The following is an 18,405-nucleotide window of genomic DNA, read 5'->3' as shown; positions in this document are numbered from 1 at the left end:
ACGCTTCCTGAGGAAGGCGTTTATTATTAGTAGCTCATTCCTTTCTGCGAATTCTAGCAGGATCTCTCCTCTAACATTCTTAGAATCGACGCCGTAGTTGCGAATTGCTTGTTCACCAGGCCCCTTTTTCCCCACTTTTCCATTAATGTATGTCACCCATGACTACAGTATACTGAGTTTGCACTTTTCTCATCGGTAATTCAACATCTTCATAAAACTGATCTAGTTCATCGTCATCGTGAGTGGAAGTTGAAGCGTAGACTTGTACTACATTTATTATAGACGTCTTATTAGGTTGTATTACGACTACTGCTACCCTTTCACTAACGCTGTACAATTCGTCCATGTTGACCGCTAGGTCCTCAAGGATTAGGAATCTTACCCCGCTTGCTACTCATCCGGGAGAACGGGAGACCTCTACAGCAGAGGACAAGGCTGTTAGTCAGCACTGTATAAGCCTCTCCAGTTCTTGTAATCTCCCTAAGGCCCATGACATCGCAAACAATGTTTGATAGTTCCTCAAAGAGTCCTGCTAGGCTATCCTTACTCGACAGAGCTCGGGTGTTAAAGGTTGACAGGGTCAGTTTCCATTGGCAGCCTGTCGGGGCCCTGAGATTCTAGCACTCTCTGCTGTGTTACACGACTGACCGCCACGTTGGTCAGATGCTCCGCAGCTACTGGGACGAAAGGTAATCGGTTACTTTAGGAATAAATGAGAGAGATAGTGGCCGAATACTGCACAAGAGGTGCCAATTCCTGTTGTGCTGAAGTAGTGTCTGTGTTGAAGCTTAGCGAGCATTCCTAATTTGGTTGTGCCTGGATCAGTATAGCCCCACTCCCTCTCGGCATCTTTTGCAGGTGACAGGCGCCACTCCAAGCCAGGAGGTGTAGTGCCCTAGAGGAAGTGAAAGTCGAGCTCACCATCCTAAAAAAAAATATTTTTTTCATATGAGGATTGGAACTTCCGACTATTGGAGCCGAGAATCCAACATATATCAGTCAGATAATCCCGCAGGTGGCCAGGCTACCTTATCGAGCAGAAGTCCGGCCCAGAGGGCCTTACCTGCCTAAGAGATTGCTTGATTTATCCGTTGTCACTAGAATTTCTGCGCAAGGATGTTAATAGTGTATATCTAAGCGATTTTCGTAAATTTTTCATGCCTAAGAAATCCCTTGATTTATCCGCCATCGGTGGGTTTTGCTGATCGCCATATGTTGCATAATATAGCGTCAATTCTCAGTTGTCCTAACATCATGGTTCTGGAAACTCATGCACTCAGGCGGCCATGAACGCGCCTTGGTACACGATATTGTAACGAAGTGGGATCGACGAGTATGCGTAGCAGCACCGCCAAGAAACGAACTTTATCAGCCGTCCAAGGGAACAGCAACAACGTCTTCTTCGTTTTCCCCGCTTCACCTAAAAACCTGCGCTACTTCAGCGTCGTCCCCCCTGGCGCATACCCGCTGCATTATGGTTCTGCCAAATATAGTTGTGTCATTTGCTCCCCCTTTAGAATAGATCATCGCCCCGATGATAGAGGCTTGGAAAGCAGCGGTAAAGAACGGCGCAGTCTTGTTAGTCCTCATAGTACGGCTTCATGGAAAGCACGTGAACGACCTCAGGTAAATGCCGTGGGCGCTTTGAACAGTGCGAGCTGTCTGGAATGACTTCGTAGTTGATGTCACTGATGCGTCGGTGAACTATGTAGGGCCCCAAGTATTGGTGTAGGAGCTTTTCAGAGAGCCCACGCTGTCAAATAGGTGTCCAGACCCATACTTAGTCGCCGATGTTGTATGTTACGGCTTTGTGCCGAGAGAGAGAGAGAGAGAAAAACATTTTTTAATCATAAAATGGAATTGTCGCGGATCGAGGTCTTCTCTTCTTCACGCTGTCTTCTCGTCGAAGGGAAGCCTCTTCAGCATGGGTGGTCCCTCAGTCCAGGGCTCCACTGAGTTTGGCCGCGTCACTAGCGTGCTCCACCATCCTTCTTTGGACGGCGAGCTCGCAGCTGACGAGCCGGCTCTCCCAATGCTCCAAACTCGGGGGTTCTGATCGCGGAATGCGTCGTTTCGTTCATACTCCCAAGTTATATGATAGAGTGTGGGTGTAGCTCCGCACCACGGGCAGGTGTACCTATACTGCGTTGGGAACATCTTGTTGAATATGAAAAGGTTGGGGAAGGTGTTTGTCTGGAGCCTACGCCAGCCCGTTGCTTCCTCCTTCGTCAGCGCTTTATGGGGCGGTGGGTACTTGAGTGTAGTCCCCCTGTAGTGTTGCAGTAATTCCGAATAACTGTCACTGAGGATCCCGGCGTAACTAGCGCGGTACTCCTACTGCTGCCCAGCTCGGAATCTATTAGCTCGAGCTAGACCGTCCGCCACCTCGTTACCCCTTATGTCCTCGTGTCCAGGTATGCAGATCAGATTGTGTTTGATTCCCACCTCCTCCGAGGGGTTACTCCCTCTGAGGATCCCAAGGGCAGTTTTGCATATTCTGCCCCTCATGTAGTTGCGACAGGTCTCTTTCGAGTCTGTGAGAATATTTAGCGATTTATTCGCCCTATATCCTTGCATCGCCGCCAGCGCCACGGCGATTTCCTCGGCTTCAGCTACGCTCCATGTCTCGGCCGAGACGCACGAGACAAGCTTTTCCTCCTTGTTCATTACTACCGCGATGGCCTTTGACTCGCTTCCTATTACACTTATGCTCGCGTCCGTGAAGAGAGTCTTCTCTTCTCTAGCCACTGTCTTTTCTATGTATTCGGCCCTAGCTTTCCTTCTAACCTTCGTGGAGCCTGGGATCCATGTTCTTCGGTATAGGCTTTACGTTAAAAGTTTTCCTAATTCCCGCCGGTACGTCCTCGTACCGGTCGACGTCTCCTATTTCGAAGCCCAGCCTACCGATCAGGTTTCGCCCCGTGTAGGTCCCCGTTAGTCTTTTCATTTGCGCCTTCCGCTGTGCTTCCGCCATTTCGACGAAGGTGTTGCTCACCCCTAGTTGCATCAGCTTTTCGTTGGAGGTGTTTCTCGGCAGGTGTAGCGCCGTCTTGTAGGCTTTCCTCAGGACGACTTCAATCTCTTCGTAGGTCGTTTTAGTCCTCACTTGGTAGAGTAGCGAGTACATGACTCTGCTGATGATCAGGCTGTTGACGAGCTTGATAGTGTCGTCTTCTCTCATGCCGTGCCTCTTCTGGGAGACCCTGTTTATCATTCTACTCACGTTCTCGGTCGACTTCTTCAGGAGGCCGATGGTGTGGTTGCACTTTCTGCTGCTTTGCAGCCACATGCCGAGGACGCGTATCATCTTGCGTTCGGGTATGAGTTGTCCTTCGAGGCTGACCTCCAGTTTCGCCTTGGTGGGATGTCTGCCGACTCTTAGCAGTTCGGACTTTTCGGTGGAGCACCTGAGGTCCCTCTCCTTCACGTAGTCTTCGACGCACTTGGCCGCATCTTGCAGCGCCGCTCGCTTTTCTTCCAAGGTTCCGCAGGTGGTCCAGACCGTGATGTCGTCCGCATACATCGCGTGCCGGATTCCCTGGATCTTTTCGAGTCTCTTCGCTAGGACCATCATTGCCACGTTAAACAGTACGGGCGAGATTACCGAGCCTTGGTGCGTACCTCAGCTAGGCGTTGCATAGATACCGCTCCTCAGTTCGCCCAGGCCGACCGTCGCCGTTCTGCCCGAGAGGAAGTTCATGACCTAGTCGTTGGTCTTCCTGCCGCAGTTTGTATTGTTGAGGCCCTCCATGATGGCCTCGTGGCTGACGTTGTCAAAGGCCCCTTTGACGTCGAGGGCCATGACGACGTTTTCGCCCTTTCTCGGCATTGTAGTCAGGACTTCCTTCTCGAGCTGCAGCGGAACGTCTTGCGCCGAGAGGTTGTCCCTGAACCCAAACATCGAGTTTGGATAGTATCTTCCGTTTTCTAGGTGCCGCTGGATGCGCTTGGTGACAATTTTCTCGTAGAGTTTTCCTAGGCACGACGTCAGCGAGATGGGCCTCAGGTTCTCAATCTGGATATTCTTTCCGGGCTTAGGGATGATTGCGACGACGGCATGCTTCCACTCCGCCGGCACTTTCCCTTCTTGTCACAGCGTGTTTAGGTATTTAGGTTGCGTATGAGCGAGTTCCGGACTCTGTCCGCTCCCGCCGCCGTGTTCTTGGTAGCCGATCTGATGACCTCGACGACCTCCTCCCTCGAGATGGGTCGGTCCATGTACGGGTTGTCTTCGCCTCGGTACTCGCCGCGGTATCCCTCCGGCTCTCCCGTTCCGTAGCATTTCTTGCGGACCTCCTCGAGCAGCTGCTCGTCGGTGCCTTGGTATTGGTGGATCAGCCTTAGGATCGAGTTGCTGCTCTCTCGCTTGCTCTTGCTGGGGTCCAGTAGGCTTCGGAGTATCTGCCACGTCCTCGCCGTGCTGAGGGTGCCGTTTAGCGAGTCGGTGAATTGCTGCCACCCCTGTCTGGCCAGTTGCGTCGCGTACTCCTTGGCCTTCTTGGTGATCTCCGCAACCTTCTTCTTTAGCTTCTTGTTCATTCTCTGCTTCTTCCAGCGATTGGTAAGGCCGCGGCGTGCTTCCCATAGCCCTAGCAGCCTCTTGTCCACTTCCGGTGCCCGTTCTGTTCTGTGCACCTCGCGCGTGTAGAGCTCCTGGATTTGCTTCAACTGTTGGCTCCATTCTTCCGGAGAAGTGATGTCGCCGCCCAGTTCTCTGCAGTGTCTTCTGAAGGCGTCCCAGTCCGTCAGTCTGGTCGAGCCGATCTTTCTCTTCGTGTTTTCCGCCTCGAGTACTAGGCGGAGGACGTGGTGGTCTCTGCCCAGGTTTTCCAGCAGGTTCTCCCATTTCGCGTTCTTGGCGTTCTTGACAAACGTGAGGTCGGGGCACGTGTCTACACTGATGCTGTTACCCATTCTGGTAGGCTGGGTCTCGTCAGTTAGGAGCTCGCATCCCGCATTTTCCGCGGCCGTGCTAATCTCTCTCCCTTTCTTATCCTCTTTGGCGCAACCCCACAGGGGGCTCTTAGCGTTGAAATCTCCCGCTATCACTAGGCTGTTTTGTCCCGCTAGCCTCTTGGCTTCGGCAAAAAGTTTTAGAAAGTCCCCGTCCCTTTGTTTGGGCGAGCTGGATACGTTAATTACGAAAGTGCCCTTCGATTTCCTTTTCTTTTTATGAATAATCTCCGTTATCACGTGCTCGATTTTTGTATCCTTAATCTCGTCGTGAGCTATGGTGACGATTTTGTTACTTATGAGTGTCGCGGTATTCCCTTTCTCCAGACACGTGTAGCCCCTAAGGGCCGGAGTGCTAAAGATTTCCTGTAGTAGTATCAAGTCTGGCACGGTTCCTCTGTGATAAATGAGTTGCTGCAGGAGCCCTTGCTTGCGCTTGTAGCCCCTGCAGTTCCAGTGCCAAATCTCTGGTTGTTTCCTGCCATGTTGTTAAGGTCGATGGGTTAGTCGCTCCTAGGGTTTCTGTGCTACCGCCAAAACGGCGCTCGTTAAAGAGTCTTTCTCTAGAGTCTAGTAACTTTTGAGTGTGCTGGTTCTTAATGTAGTTTCGGAATCTCTGCTCCTGGAGGGCCATCTTTTGTTGGGTATTCTGCAGTTCCTTCTGCATATACTTCATCTGTTTCTGTGTTTCCTGTTGCATTTGCTGCATACTTTGCATACAGCTATCTAGCTTATCATTAAAGCTTACTTCCCCGGTCACCTGTTGAACGGAGCTAGGGGTCTTCGGTGGCGAATCTACCCTAATAGGCGAGTAGTACGAGGGCGGCGAGACGAAACCTAGCCGTCTAATCTTTTGTAGTTCTTTAATTATGTAATTAAGTTGTCTCCTTAATTGTTGGTTTTCTTTCTTTAGGTCCTCTATTATTTTGTCCTTGGTATTTTCTGTGTTTGGGTTTGAGTGCGGAGCATCTGGAAAAAGCGTGATGGGAGGGCCAGCTCCCCAGCTTACCTTAACTCCTCCTTTCTGCTGTTGCTGCTGCTTCTTTGGCTGCTGGCCCTTCGGAGGTAGGGGTGGCCAGGACCCGTCCCGGTCTCGGCTCCGGCTACGGCTCCGGCTACGGCTCCGCCCCCTCTGCTGGCTCTCGTCACCCTCGTCCGAGAACCACCGTGGACGTCTGGCTCCGCCGCCACCGCGGCTCTTGCGGCGAAGATTGTAGCGTCTGGCGTCACAGTCCTGTTATTCGTGGATTCGCAGACGCGCAAGTTGCCTAGCTGCCTCTGCTCGGTTTATTATCTCTTCAGCACCCGTCTCGTTGTCGTCAAATTCATGAGCGAGCATTGCGTCTAATGTTGTTGTAACCTCACGGCCGTATACGAGACTGAAGGGCGTTTTGCGAGTGGTCCCTTGACAAGCCGTATTGTACGCGAAGGTGACATAAGGTAAAACCTCGTCCCAGTTCCTATGCTCTACATCTACGTACATGCTTATATCTGCCAATATCCTATTGAGTCGTTCTGTCAGTCCTTTCGTTTGAGGGTAATACGCTGTTGTCTTCTGGTGGGCGGTACCACTTAGACGCTGAACGATATCTAAAAACTGGGCCATGAACGCAGTACCTCTGTCCCTGACGACTACTGCGGGAGCGCCATGTCTTAAAACGATGGATTCCAGAAAAAATCGTGCCGCTTCATTTGCTGTTGCCCGTTGCAGAGCACTTGTCTCGGCATATCTAGTGAGATAATCCGTGGCAACAATTATCCACCTATTACCAGTAGTAGACGTTGGGAAGGGGCCCAGAAAGTCCATGCCTACTTGTGCGAATGGTGTGGCCGGTACGTCAACAGGGTGCAGTAAGCCGGCTGGTTTGACGGATGGCGGTTGATGACGTTGGCAATCCAGACATGTCTGAACGTAACGTTTAACGACCGCAGTAAGTCTCGGCCAGTAGTAATTCTGCCGAATCCGTGCCAATGTGCGAGTATAGCCCAAGTGCCCAGCAGTCGGCTCGTTGTGGCAGGCGTGTAAGATTTCACGTCGAAGCGGTGATGGAACAACAAGTAAGTAGTTGCTGCCGCAAGGTGAGAAGTTCTTCTTGTAGAGGACGTTGCGACGCAAGCAGTACGATGCCACCCCTCTTGCAAAGAGCCTCGGCACGCTGTTGGTTCGTCCTTCGAGGTAATCAATAAGCGGCAGCAATTCAATGTCATCCCGTTGCTGGCGTGAAAGATCGGCAGTATCCACGAGTCCCAAAAAAACCGTGTCGTCATCGTCTTGTGCTGCCGGCTCAACAGGAGACCGAGAAAGGCAGTCGGCGTCTGCGTGCCGTTTTTCCGACTTGTATGTAACAGCAAAGTCGAACTCTTGGAGTCGAAGACTCCAGCGTGCGAGCCGGCCCGAAAGATCTTTCAAATTAGTCAGCCAGCAGCGGAAACGGTGATCACTAACGACTGTGAATGACCGACCATACAAATACGTTCGAAATTTCAGAACTGTCCATACCATTGCGAGGCATTCTTTTTCAGTGGTGGAGTAGTTAGCTTCGGCTCGGGATAGTGTTCTCCTGGCGTAAGCAATCATTTTTTCGCTGCGCCCTGCCATTGTACTAGCACCGCCCCTAGACCGACATTACTAGCGTCTGTGTGGAATATCGTCGGAGCTTCCTCATCGAAGTGTGCTAATACGGGAGGCGATTGCATGCGTTGCCGGAGCTCGTGCAATGCCCGCTGCTGGTCTTCGCCCCAAGTAAAAGGCATATCGTCTCGAGTGAGCTGTGCTAACGGCCATGCGATACGCGAGAAATTCGCAATAAATCGCCGGTAATATGCATAGAGTCCCAGAAAACGTTGCACGGTTTTTCTGTCTGATGGAATCGGGAAATTATCGACGGCGGCAATTTTATCCGGATCAGGTAGGACTCCTTAGCTACTGACGACGTGACCTAGGAACTGTAGCTCATGAAAACCAAAATGGCACTTCTCAGGCTTCAAAATGAGACCGGCAGAGCATATCACTTCAAAAACAGTTTTCAGCCTTCGTAAGTGTTCGTCGAACGTTGCGGAAAAGACAATCACGTCATCCAAGTACACCACGCATGTTTGCCATTTGAGTCCGGAGAGCGCAGTGTCCATTAGACGCTGAAATGTTGCTGGCGCCGAACACAAACCGAAAGGGAGTACCTGAAATTCATAAAGTCTGTCAGGCGTCACAAAGGCTGTTTTCTCATGGTCTCTCTCATCCACTTCGATCTGCCAATAACCGCTTTTCAAGTTCATTGAGGAAAAGTAGCACGCGTTTCGCAACCTATCCAAGGAATCATCAATACGTGGCGGTGGATAAACGTCTTTCTTTGTACCCTGATTGAGCTCCCGATAGTCGACGCAGAAGTGCAGGCCACCGTCCTTCTTCTGCACTAAAACTACAGGTGATGCCCAAGGACTATTAGATGGTCGCATAACGCCATCTTCCACCATCTTCACTTGTTTTTGTATTGTTTTGCGTTCCTTTGGGGCCACACGGTAAGGGCTTTGTCGGATGGGTCTGGCGTCGACATCAGTAATAATGCGGTGTTTGTTAAGTGGCGTTTGAGCAACTCTTGACCGTCGCGCACCGTCGATTGTGGTGTAGCTGGACACGTCTATAGTGTTTGCCACAAATGGAACAACTATTCCGCCGCTCAACACCCAAGCTTTCCTGGCAACTATGCTTATTCTCCGTATGAGGGTCGACGCGCTTACAACGACGCTCCTGGGAACAGTCAGCCATAAAATGCGACGAAGCCCCGACCACGTTCTCCTTCTCCATCTCCGGCGCGCTACAATTCGCCGACTCGTCGCAGTTTTGCCGACGTCACTAGGGGCAGATCGCCTAGCCCTCGACGGGGAACCTAGCCGCAGCGACCTCCGGGGTTGAGGTTGCCAATACTCGAGCCGCTCCACATACCCCGTTATCGACAAACGACGACGTGAAGACTACATTAACGAAAAAGACGGCCAGCACAACGACGAATCCGACGGTTAGAAGTACGAAAGATGTAACTGACATTGTCAGCGCCGAGCTCATCGTTTGTATTGACGGTCACGAAATAGCCGCTTTGGTTGACACTGGCTCCCATTTTTCACTCCTAAGCTTACAGGTTACTGAGAAACTAAGGATGGTGCTGCACGGGCACGGGCCCAACATAAGAACCACCGGAGGTCAGTTGATGACACCTGTCGGGAAATGCACGGCCCGACCCTTAATCGCCGGTTCAACCTTCGTCGTCCCCACTGGCGCATACCCGCTGCATTATGGTTCTGCCAAATACAGTTGTGTCAATATATTTTCGCCGAATTTGAACAGCACTTAAAATGCGTGTGCAAAAAAACGGCAGAGAACAGGAAAAAAGGTTTCAGCGCTTACTGAAAATCCCCGAGCCGCGTATACGCGGGAACGCATCCGTTCACTCATTGTAGCGTCTGCCTGCCGCTGGCCGTCGTTTGCATATATACTGAAGCTTTCGCTCCGAAGTAAATACTGAGTGGCAAGGCCAGAACAATATGTTTCTGAGCTGCGCGGGAGCCCAATGACCTTCACATGTTCTACATGTTTGGACATCGCTTAAAGCAGAGCGAATGCGAAAAAATGGGGCAACGGGCACCTTAGCTTGCCGGAAGCGCTTCAGACAGTCGGACAGTCAGACAGTCAACAAGTCAGGAATTCTATGCCTCATTTAAGCTACAGCAATGCCATCTGCGATCAGTCAGACGTGGTTTGTACACTCCCCGCTTGGAAGTAAATGATCATCCTGTTCCGTCGCGCTCGCAAGATTCCCGAGAACACAAATGGAAATACGCAAGAACGAATACGTGCAAATGTATACGAACGGACTGGACGCAAATACGACTGCTCTGACGTCATGAAAATATGTGCGTTAACTTTACATGTGGTGTCGCTACGTCCTTTCTCCTTATGGCTTGCGTAAATTCTGTAAACCCTTCTGGCCACTTTTCTCTGTTCAATTGTGCGGAAATTTTGCATCATCAAGGAAAGCCCATTTCTGCAGGGTGCCTCATATGTTATTGCGGATAAATTCTTGAACATTTGTAGTGTTATGGAGTGTACAGTGCTAACATCTATTCACGCATTATATTCCCCGAATACGTTTGCAAGATCTGTATAAGCAAGTTTCTATGTATGTAGACTTACAAAGGCAAAATTGTGTCCATTTTTTTACATCGTTATCGCGGCATGTACAGATGTCAGGAACTTGTATGCGTTACAATTCCTAATCTCGTCACTAGAAATTATGTGCAAGCTATGTTAGTAGGGTATGTCTAAGGGCTTCTCGTAAATCTTTCATGCCTAAGAGATCCCTTGATTTATCCGCCACATGCTGCACAATACACTCTCAATTCTCGGTGGTCCTAACATTGTGGTTCCGGAAATTCATGCACGCATCCGGCCATGAACGCACCAGCGTGCACTAAATATTTTTGGGGAACTTGAACAGGCCTAAAACGTGTGTGAAAAAAAGGAAGAAAATTATGCAGATCCCACGCACTGTGGGAATCGATGTAATCGAAGCTATCCGTGCTGAATGCTCTGATTGACGATATTTAGCGGTGAGGTTGACGGCTAAAGCTTAATTTCTTCAACCTTTAGGCTAACACGAGAGTGGTGAGTGTTGCACCGCTGCACTTTGCCGGCCTAGTACACAGAACACACAAGGAGAGGTGTTTGCTTGAGGCGTTGTTGTGCACCATATTTTATAATCTCTGAGAGGATTGAGCATTGTCGTTTACTCACATGCCACATCGAATTGTGGCAGAAGTATTAAACTTGGATAACGGAGCTGCACGTGCCAAAACCACACTCGGATTATGGGGCAAGCCGCAGTGGCGGAGTCCGGATTAATTTTGACATTGTGATTTTCTTTGGCGGGTCCCAAAATCTAAGTGCACGTGCGCTTTTTTTTTATTTAGCCCCGGTCGAAATGTGGCTGCCACTATTGGGATCAAAAGCACGACCTCTAGCAATGCCATATCCCCTAAGCTAACGCGGCGGGCACAGAAGTGTTATTTTGACGGTCAACCGTTTCCGTATTGTCTCCTGAACCTTGCGGTGCGCTTTAATTAATGCGGCTTTGCTTCTACACGCCTTGAGTAGGTTGCCCGCTTGACATATATACAAATAGGCGCCATTTGCATGGCGCTTATTTTTCAGAAATAGCAGCAACGTACTCCAAAGTACATTGAGTACAAAGTACGTTGAGTCCAAAGTACACTGCGCCTGAACTATCAGGCGCATTGCTGGCTCATCATTTGAAAGTTGACGGGCGTCTTTTGCAGCGTGAGTTCTCCCTACTGTGGTCGCGATTTCAGCTTTGCAAGTATGCCGATTTCTTGCGTGCCCGTCGGGTGCTCGAATAGGTACTCGAACACGCGCAATAGTTGTGCAGTACAGAGCGTTGGGTAGAGGAAGGTCGAACACATTTTTTCCTGTGCCAGCTTTCACAGCGAAAGCGTGCACCGCGGCACTGCAGGCAACTGCGACGCAGACCATCTGACCTGCGCAAAACGTTTAAACCGCTGTTGACGCAGCTGCACAAGCTACATTTCCCCAGCACGGTCACTTACCCACCAACATCTGCTTGACAAAGGCTTTCTCGAGCTGACTATGAATACTATATGCCGCGATGACGCATGAAAACCCGAAGGTAACATTCAAAGGTAAGTTGTACTCAAGGGCGATATTCTCGAGCGATGATTTCCGACAGTGCATCATCTTCAAGATATTTCGTACGTCTCTACATTGGACGCGTCAAAGTAGAGGAATGAAATCCTTTCTGACAAAACGCCAGAAACGAGTAGCAACCGCATGCTGCATTTGTCAGGAAGGAGAACGCGACGCGCCAGCCATGGTAGATGGGACGGCAAGCCGTGTAATTCTGATCTTAGCTATGTCACTTTATGTCACGCAAAACTTACAGAAAGACTCACAAGATTAAACAAACCCAATCACCCTTCCATTATTCGCCATTGGAAGCACCGATCAGAAAGATAAACAAACAAATTACATTCACCAATCCTTCCGTGCTTTGAATGCAAAAGCCTTTTCCCTTCTCTAATTAAATGGTTACGTTCATGATACGTGACATCATAGATTGTCACGTGTCCTTCACCACATTATTTAATCCAAATTGCTTTAATTTGTACCAACCTTAACCCAACTTATTACATTTTAATCAACCTTAAATTTTCTTGCTCTAATTTGTGCCTCCCTTAATCTTTTTGTAATTCTCCTTAATTCAGCATGGTTGAATTTGTGCCAACCTTAATGCTGCAGACCGCAGAAGTCGCGTGCCGCGCCATTTATGCACCGTAGCGGTGTTTTTTCTTCTCTGCTGCTACCCTTTTCCATAATTTGCACAGTACATGTGTGAACAGGTTGCATCGTATGACAGGACAAGTGGACCAATGGTAGCGCATGGTGCGAGGTAGCATGAAGTGACATGATGCCGTAAACGTGACGCGACGTCATACATGAGTATCTCGGCACCAACTTCACTTGCAATTATCACGTGACCACTATATGACACGTCATGAATTGTAACTGGTCCTTAGAAACTTTACCTTAGCCCCTTTTATTCCACATTACTGTAATTTGCACCAGCATTGTTCCAACCTAAGCCGCTCCAACGTCGCAGCCATATGGCTTCAAGGTGACGTGTGCAAGCACACCCCTAGGAACACCTTTAGTCTGTCACAACTGTAGAGTCGCCGTGGCATCGGGTAAGCGTGCTGGTCTCGCACCACGGAGGCCCGGGCTGGACTCCCACCATGACCCAAATGTACAAAATCTTATTTTCGATGTCATCCCTATATTTTATTTCAGGAACCTTTAAGAAAAATTTGACGACAATCGGACTATTTGTTGACGTGCTTATTACTCTCTGTGCTGTCGGGCATTTTTCGGCCCATCGCTTGAACACGCCGAATTTTGTACCTCATGGTACATACACTGCTTTCGCCTTAAAGAAGACAGGAAGGTTCACGTACTAGCACCCGGTTTGCTGTCCTACACTGGAGGAGGCGGGAAACGAGCAGAAAAGGAAAAAAGGAAAGCAATAAAACCTGATATGCACGCACACGCTACAGCGTTCATATCGCCATTAAAGCAGGTCACAGTGCTCAGACGTTTAAAAAAAGCATAGGAGTGCTCTTAGGGCCGTGTACATGCATTATGGTCTAGTCATGGCCCCAGTTTGGTTTCTTCTCTGAAAGCTCGTAGACCAGAGCGAACGCTGCATCTAGCAGGTCGAATGGTAGATGCGGTCTACTAACACAACCGTATTTATCACGCACCTACAGAGACCTAAAATCAGCTTGGTCGTCTGAAGTACCTTGGGCGTCTGAAGCTGCTTTTTCGATCGCACGTTCCTGCCAACGACAGGTGTTCATATGCTGCAGCGCTGACGGTGGTAGAGAGTAGTTTTCTGTTGAAAGCAGAAAAGCGGACGTGCGACCCATGCAAGGACGCAGAGACAATTTGCAAAAAGCTGGCATCCGGAATACGTTTCATTCTTTGCCGTGTTTTTAAGCGGAATAGTCCTGTATGAGCGCAGTAAGAAGAAACACCTTACCATCACTGTTAAGATTTAGGACACCCAATCTTATTTTATTGCAAGCCCAAGGTAAGGGCCATAGGATTATTTGAGAACTTGCCTGCGCACTATTAGTGGCTGCAAATTATCAAGTATCAGAGTAATTTTTAAAGTTTGCTTAATCATTCTCTAGTGTGTGACTCGCTACTCGTCGGAAGGACACGAAGAAGCCATCGTCGTTCTGCTGTAACGTTCATTGCGTGCGTAGTCCTGCAACACCACATTCACCTGCCGGTTTCAACTAAATTTTGACGTGATGTTGACAGACTTAGCCGGACGGGGCATCGTGGCATGTGTTTTCAGCCGACTATTCACTCACTTAGGGGAAAGCTTTAACTAAACCTTGACTTAGTTTTCCTATTCGGTTCCTCGAGAGTTTGGAGTGTCTACGTCAGACAAAGGTTTTAGAATCTTGCGTTGTCGCAAGCATAGGTTCACGCCGAGAGTCATATGAAGGTCATAGAAGTTTTGCAAACGTAGAAATAATTTGTTTTCTGGTAATATTTGCATATTTCTGCATGTTTTGGTTCAATAATAAGAACTACGGAAGCGAGCTGAACCTACCAAGTTTCGCAATATTAAAAATAAAACGCAGGATCTTCAGTGCATATAAAGAAAACACAATACCAAAAGTGCTAGTGAACGAAAAGCCGTGTGTCAGTTATTCTATGTAAAATAATTTCAGAGAGCAAGACAGCGGCGGAAAGACTAAAGGCGCCATGTCAAGCACGACGAAGCTGGATGCTACAGACTGTGCTGTTTTCGGCGTGCTGACTGCTCTTGGTTATATCGTGGGCCTTTACTTTTCCTTTGCCCGTCGACGGAAACAGGTAAGTAGAAGATTACATTTATTGAATGCCAATGCCTTCTTTATTGTTGCTGGTACCACTTAATCAGCCCTTCAGGTGGCAATGCGGCAGTAGTACTGCTGATATCTGGACCCTGCGCCAGCTACACAGCTGTATTTGATTGCTCAGTGCAAATAAAGCCAAAATAGTTCTTTGAAGTAAAAATTGGGCAATGCTGGTAATAGGCATGAGCCAGTGAAACGTACGCACAATGGCGTTTAGATGGGTTCGAGCTCATTTCCCATTCAGGATGACAAAAAAAATGAGAGTTTGCGTGAACAGCATTTTTCCATGAAGTACTCGCGTGAAAAGTAGCTTGCATGGAAGACCCTTTCCTGTTCGCTTTCATCATACCACGTAACTTTAACATTCTTTTTCTGAAAAAAAAAGAAATGATGTGCTAAACATCAGCATACTGGCCACGAGATCCAAATGTGGGTGGGAGCATCGTCCCCGCGTTAGTGATTGTATGTGGTTGGCGGCCAGCACTGAAATGTTGACTTAGAGGTTTCGCTGCTGCTGATTTCAGCCAACGATTGTATGCAGCTTCTAATACTCTCTCGCTGCGGTGAACTGATAATGTACTGCCCTCCTGTCTCGTATTTTTGTTCGAAGCGACCAGAATGCTCTTATGCTGCGTGAGAAAACCTGAAGGTACAATTTAAAAACAGGCGAACAGGTCGACACGAGGTTTCTTTCGACGCTTCTTTTGTGCTTTTTGATCGTGTTCCGCTTCTTTTGCTTACTCGGTTGGCATAGAAGTCGCACAATTAAAATAAAACACCATTAACTGCTGATCTTGCACTGGGTAATAAGGTCTAGCCGATCATGTAGTTAACTGTTAAAGTGCGCTCAACCTCACCGCTCCTAAGCACCACATTCTTTTGTTGAATCAAAAACAGTAAGTAGTATAAGCAAGCAATGTGTCACAGGGAGTGTCATCGCGCTAGCATGATCATTAAGTTACTTGAAACTTTGTTATTTTTGTGGTAGCTCCCATAATAACATCGCATTAAGAAAGGTGTCTCCTTGTTACGTGCACATTAATGATGTGAAATCGTTCAAGTCATTTAAAAGAGCTTCTTCTTGGGCCAGCTAGGTTCAATGTTGAGTCATGGCCTGAGCGACACAAGTGAAATGCGAAAAAGGAAAAAAAAATATATACAAAAGAAAACAAAGATTCAGGCAACGTTCAACTGATTTTGCCATGTTCGTCGGGTAGTTACCCCATTCGATTTTGTGACATACTCGAACATTAAATTAAAAAAGCAAGCGCATGCAGTTTATATTCTCTTCGTCACATCATAAAAACAAGTTCAATTGTGAAGCAAGTTCAATAAGGAACGCAACAGACAAATGATTACCCTCTAGAGAATTATCATTTGCGTCAATTGAAAAGAACTTAGATGGAGTGACGTAATCAGGATATGTGGTTGTATAGGATGGATTCAGACAACGCATGATGAGTGTGACTTAAAATTACTGGCGTCAAGAGGAGTGGGGTCTGGCATTCAATTATGAACACAGGAACATGCCTATCATAACATCCATTTGTATGAAACTTCAAAGTGGCACCCACGTCTTGTCAGCAAGGGGCGCTTATGTTGCAGTCTATATTTATACGAAATAAGTTACCTAAATATAGAGCCTGTTGGACATGTCGAAAAGAGCTCGTATTCTTTATGATATTGTAACGGACAGTGAAGGGAATTCAGATAAAACTATTTATTGTGGGCGAACTTGTGCCCTGGCGGTAAATAAAAAGCACTGCCGCGTTCTAAACGGAAGATCAGGAAGGCCTTCTTCTTCTCTCCCGAGCGTCGCTTCACCTCGTCTTATTCTTGTAGACGCCGACAACGGCCACCTGCGATGCGAGTGCGTGCGGCGAAAACACGTGCCATTATTTCTTCGTCTTTTCCTGCAGTACGCCATTGTCGTCTTGAGGGGGCGAACGAACCTGCGCGCGTTGTTTCAATGTTTCTGCCTTGTATCGTTATCCCCCCTCCAAAAAGCATCGTCCCGATGCGTAAAGCGACGATATTCTTCACAAGCAGTTGTCCATACTAAAGTGGTATATGGCACAGAAAAGATGTTTGGTCGAATATTCACTGCCTGTCATAATATGGCTTCAGTATGACCAAATGTACAGTTTCTGTGCGACGCCGGCATCGTGATGAGCTCACTTGTCCTTCTGGCGTGACTTCGTAGTTCAGGGGACTGATGCGGCGAAGTACTCGGTAAGGGCCGAAATAACGGCGCAAAAGCTTTTCGCACAGGCCGCGCGTCCGCACTGGGGTCCACACCCATACTCTGTCGCCTGGTGCATACTCGACTTCCCTTCGCCGCAGGTTGTAACGGTCCGCGTCGATGCGCTGCCTTTGTTGAATGCGGTGTCGCTCCAGCTGACGTGCTTCTTCGGCCCTCTGGGTAAAGTCACTGATGTCAGGGTTCTGTTCTGTACTGTCGCTGACAGGCAGCATTGCATCCAAGGGTGTGGTAACTGTTCGACCCAAAACAAGTTGGAATGGCGTTACTTGAGCGGTCTCTTGCAATGCGGTGTTGTAGGCGAATGTCGCATAGGGTAGGATCTTGTCCCATGTACGGTGCTCTAAGTCTACGTAAATTGACAGCATATCAGTCAGCGTCCTGTTCAATCGCTCGGTTAACCCATTTGTTTGAGGGTGATAGGCAGTTGTTTTTCTGTGGCTGGTATGAGTCAATTTCATGATGGATTCCGTCAAATCGGCTGTGAACGAAGTTCCTCGGTCAGTGATAATAATTGCAGGGGCACCGTGCCGTAATGCAATCTGGGTGACAAAGAATTCAGCCACTTGAACGGCCGTTGCACTTATTAGAGAGGATGTCTTGGCATATCGGGTTAGGTAAGCGGTCGGTACAACAATCCATCGTTTCCCTGATGACGATGTCGGGAAGGGACCAAGCAAGTCCATTCCTACTTGTTCGAACGGGCCTCCTGGGGGTTCTATTGGTTGAAGAAGGCTTGCGGGTTTTAATGGAGGCGTTTTGCGTCTTTGGCAATACCGACATGTTCGTACGTAATGCTGTACTGAATTCAATAGCTTTGGCCAGTAGTGCTTAACTCCGAGATGTCCTGCTGATGGGTCATCTTGACAGGCTTCTAAGATTTCCGATCGCAAAGCTGAAGGAACGACGAGTAGAAATTTTTCTGTGCTGTGCTCAAAATTTCTTTTGTACAGGACGCCATTTCTCATCACATACGATGACAATCCCCGGCAGAAAACTCGCGGAACATGGACGGGGTGTCCCTCGAGGTGCCTGATGAGTAGAAGCAACGCGGCGTCAGACTGCTGGTGTTTGGCCATCTCAGATGTGGTCACGGCTCCAAGAAACGGAAATTCGTGTCCATCTTTCACAGGAGCAGATTCGACCGGAGCACGTGATAAACAATCAGCGTCACTGTGCTTGCAACCTGACTTGTACACGACCGTTATGTCGTATTCCTGCAGCCTCAGACTCCATCTAGCAAGTCGTCCAGAAGGATCTTTCAGGTTTGCAAGCCAGCAAAATGAGTGATCGTCACTGATTGCTCGGAACGGTCTACTGTATAAGTATGGTCGGAATTTTCCTATGGCCCATATTACTGCGAGGCATTCTTTTTCTGTGGCTGAATAGTTGGTTTCAGCCCTCGAAAGAGTGCGGCTAGCCTATGCGATCACTCTTTCCTCTCCGTTTTGCCATTGAACGAGGACGGCACCGGGTCCTAAATTGCTGGCGTCTGTGTGGATGTCTGTTTCCGCTTCCTCATCAAAGTGCGCAAGGACCGGGTGGTTTTGAAGTCGCTGTCGCAGCTCATTGAATGCATCTTCTTGTTCACTGTTCCATACGAAAGGCATATCTTCTTTCGTTATTTGCGTTAACGGCTCGGCAATCTTCGAAAAATTTCTGACGAAACGCCTGTAGTAGGCACAAAGTCCTAGGAA

The 18,405-nt window shown here is 48.6% G+C and overlaps 1 protein-coding gene across 1 annotated transcript in view; it reads left to right on the top strand.

Moving 5' to 3' along the window:
* Nucleotides 1-6,333: 6,333 nt before the first annotated feature.
* The window catches only part of LOC135913075 (sodium-coupled monocarboxylate transporter 2-like), a 137,572-nt gene continuing 125,500 nt past the window's right edge, over nt 6,334-18,405 (top strand). Inside the window, exons 1-2 of the mRNA XM_070533257.1 lie at nt 6,334-6,393; nt 14,281-14,425. Of these exons, the coding sequence (XP_070389358.1) occupies nt 14,315-14,425 (111 nt within the window). The 5' untranslated portion in view covers nt 6,334-6,393; nt 14,281-14,314. The remainder of the gene's footprint in view (nt 6,394-14,280; nt 14,426-18,405) is intronic.

The sequence above is a fragment of the Dermacentor albipictus genome, chromosome 2, assembly GCF_038994185.2.
Source record: "Dermacentor albipictus isolate Rhodes 1998 colony chromosome 2, USDA_Dalb.pri_finalv2, whole genome shotgun sequence".
NCBI lineage: Eukaryota > Metazoa > Arthropoda > Arachnida > Ixodida > Ixodidae > Dermacentor > Dermacentor albipictus.
The sequence above is the reverse complement of the archived record's forward strand: the minus strand, read 5'-3'. Positions and strand labels throughout refer to the sequence as shown.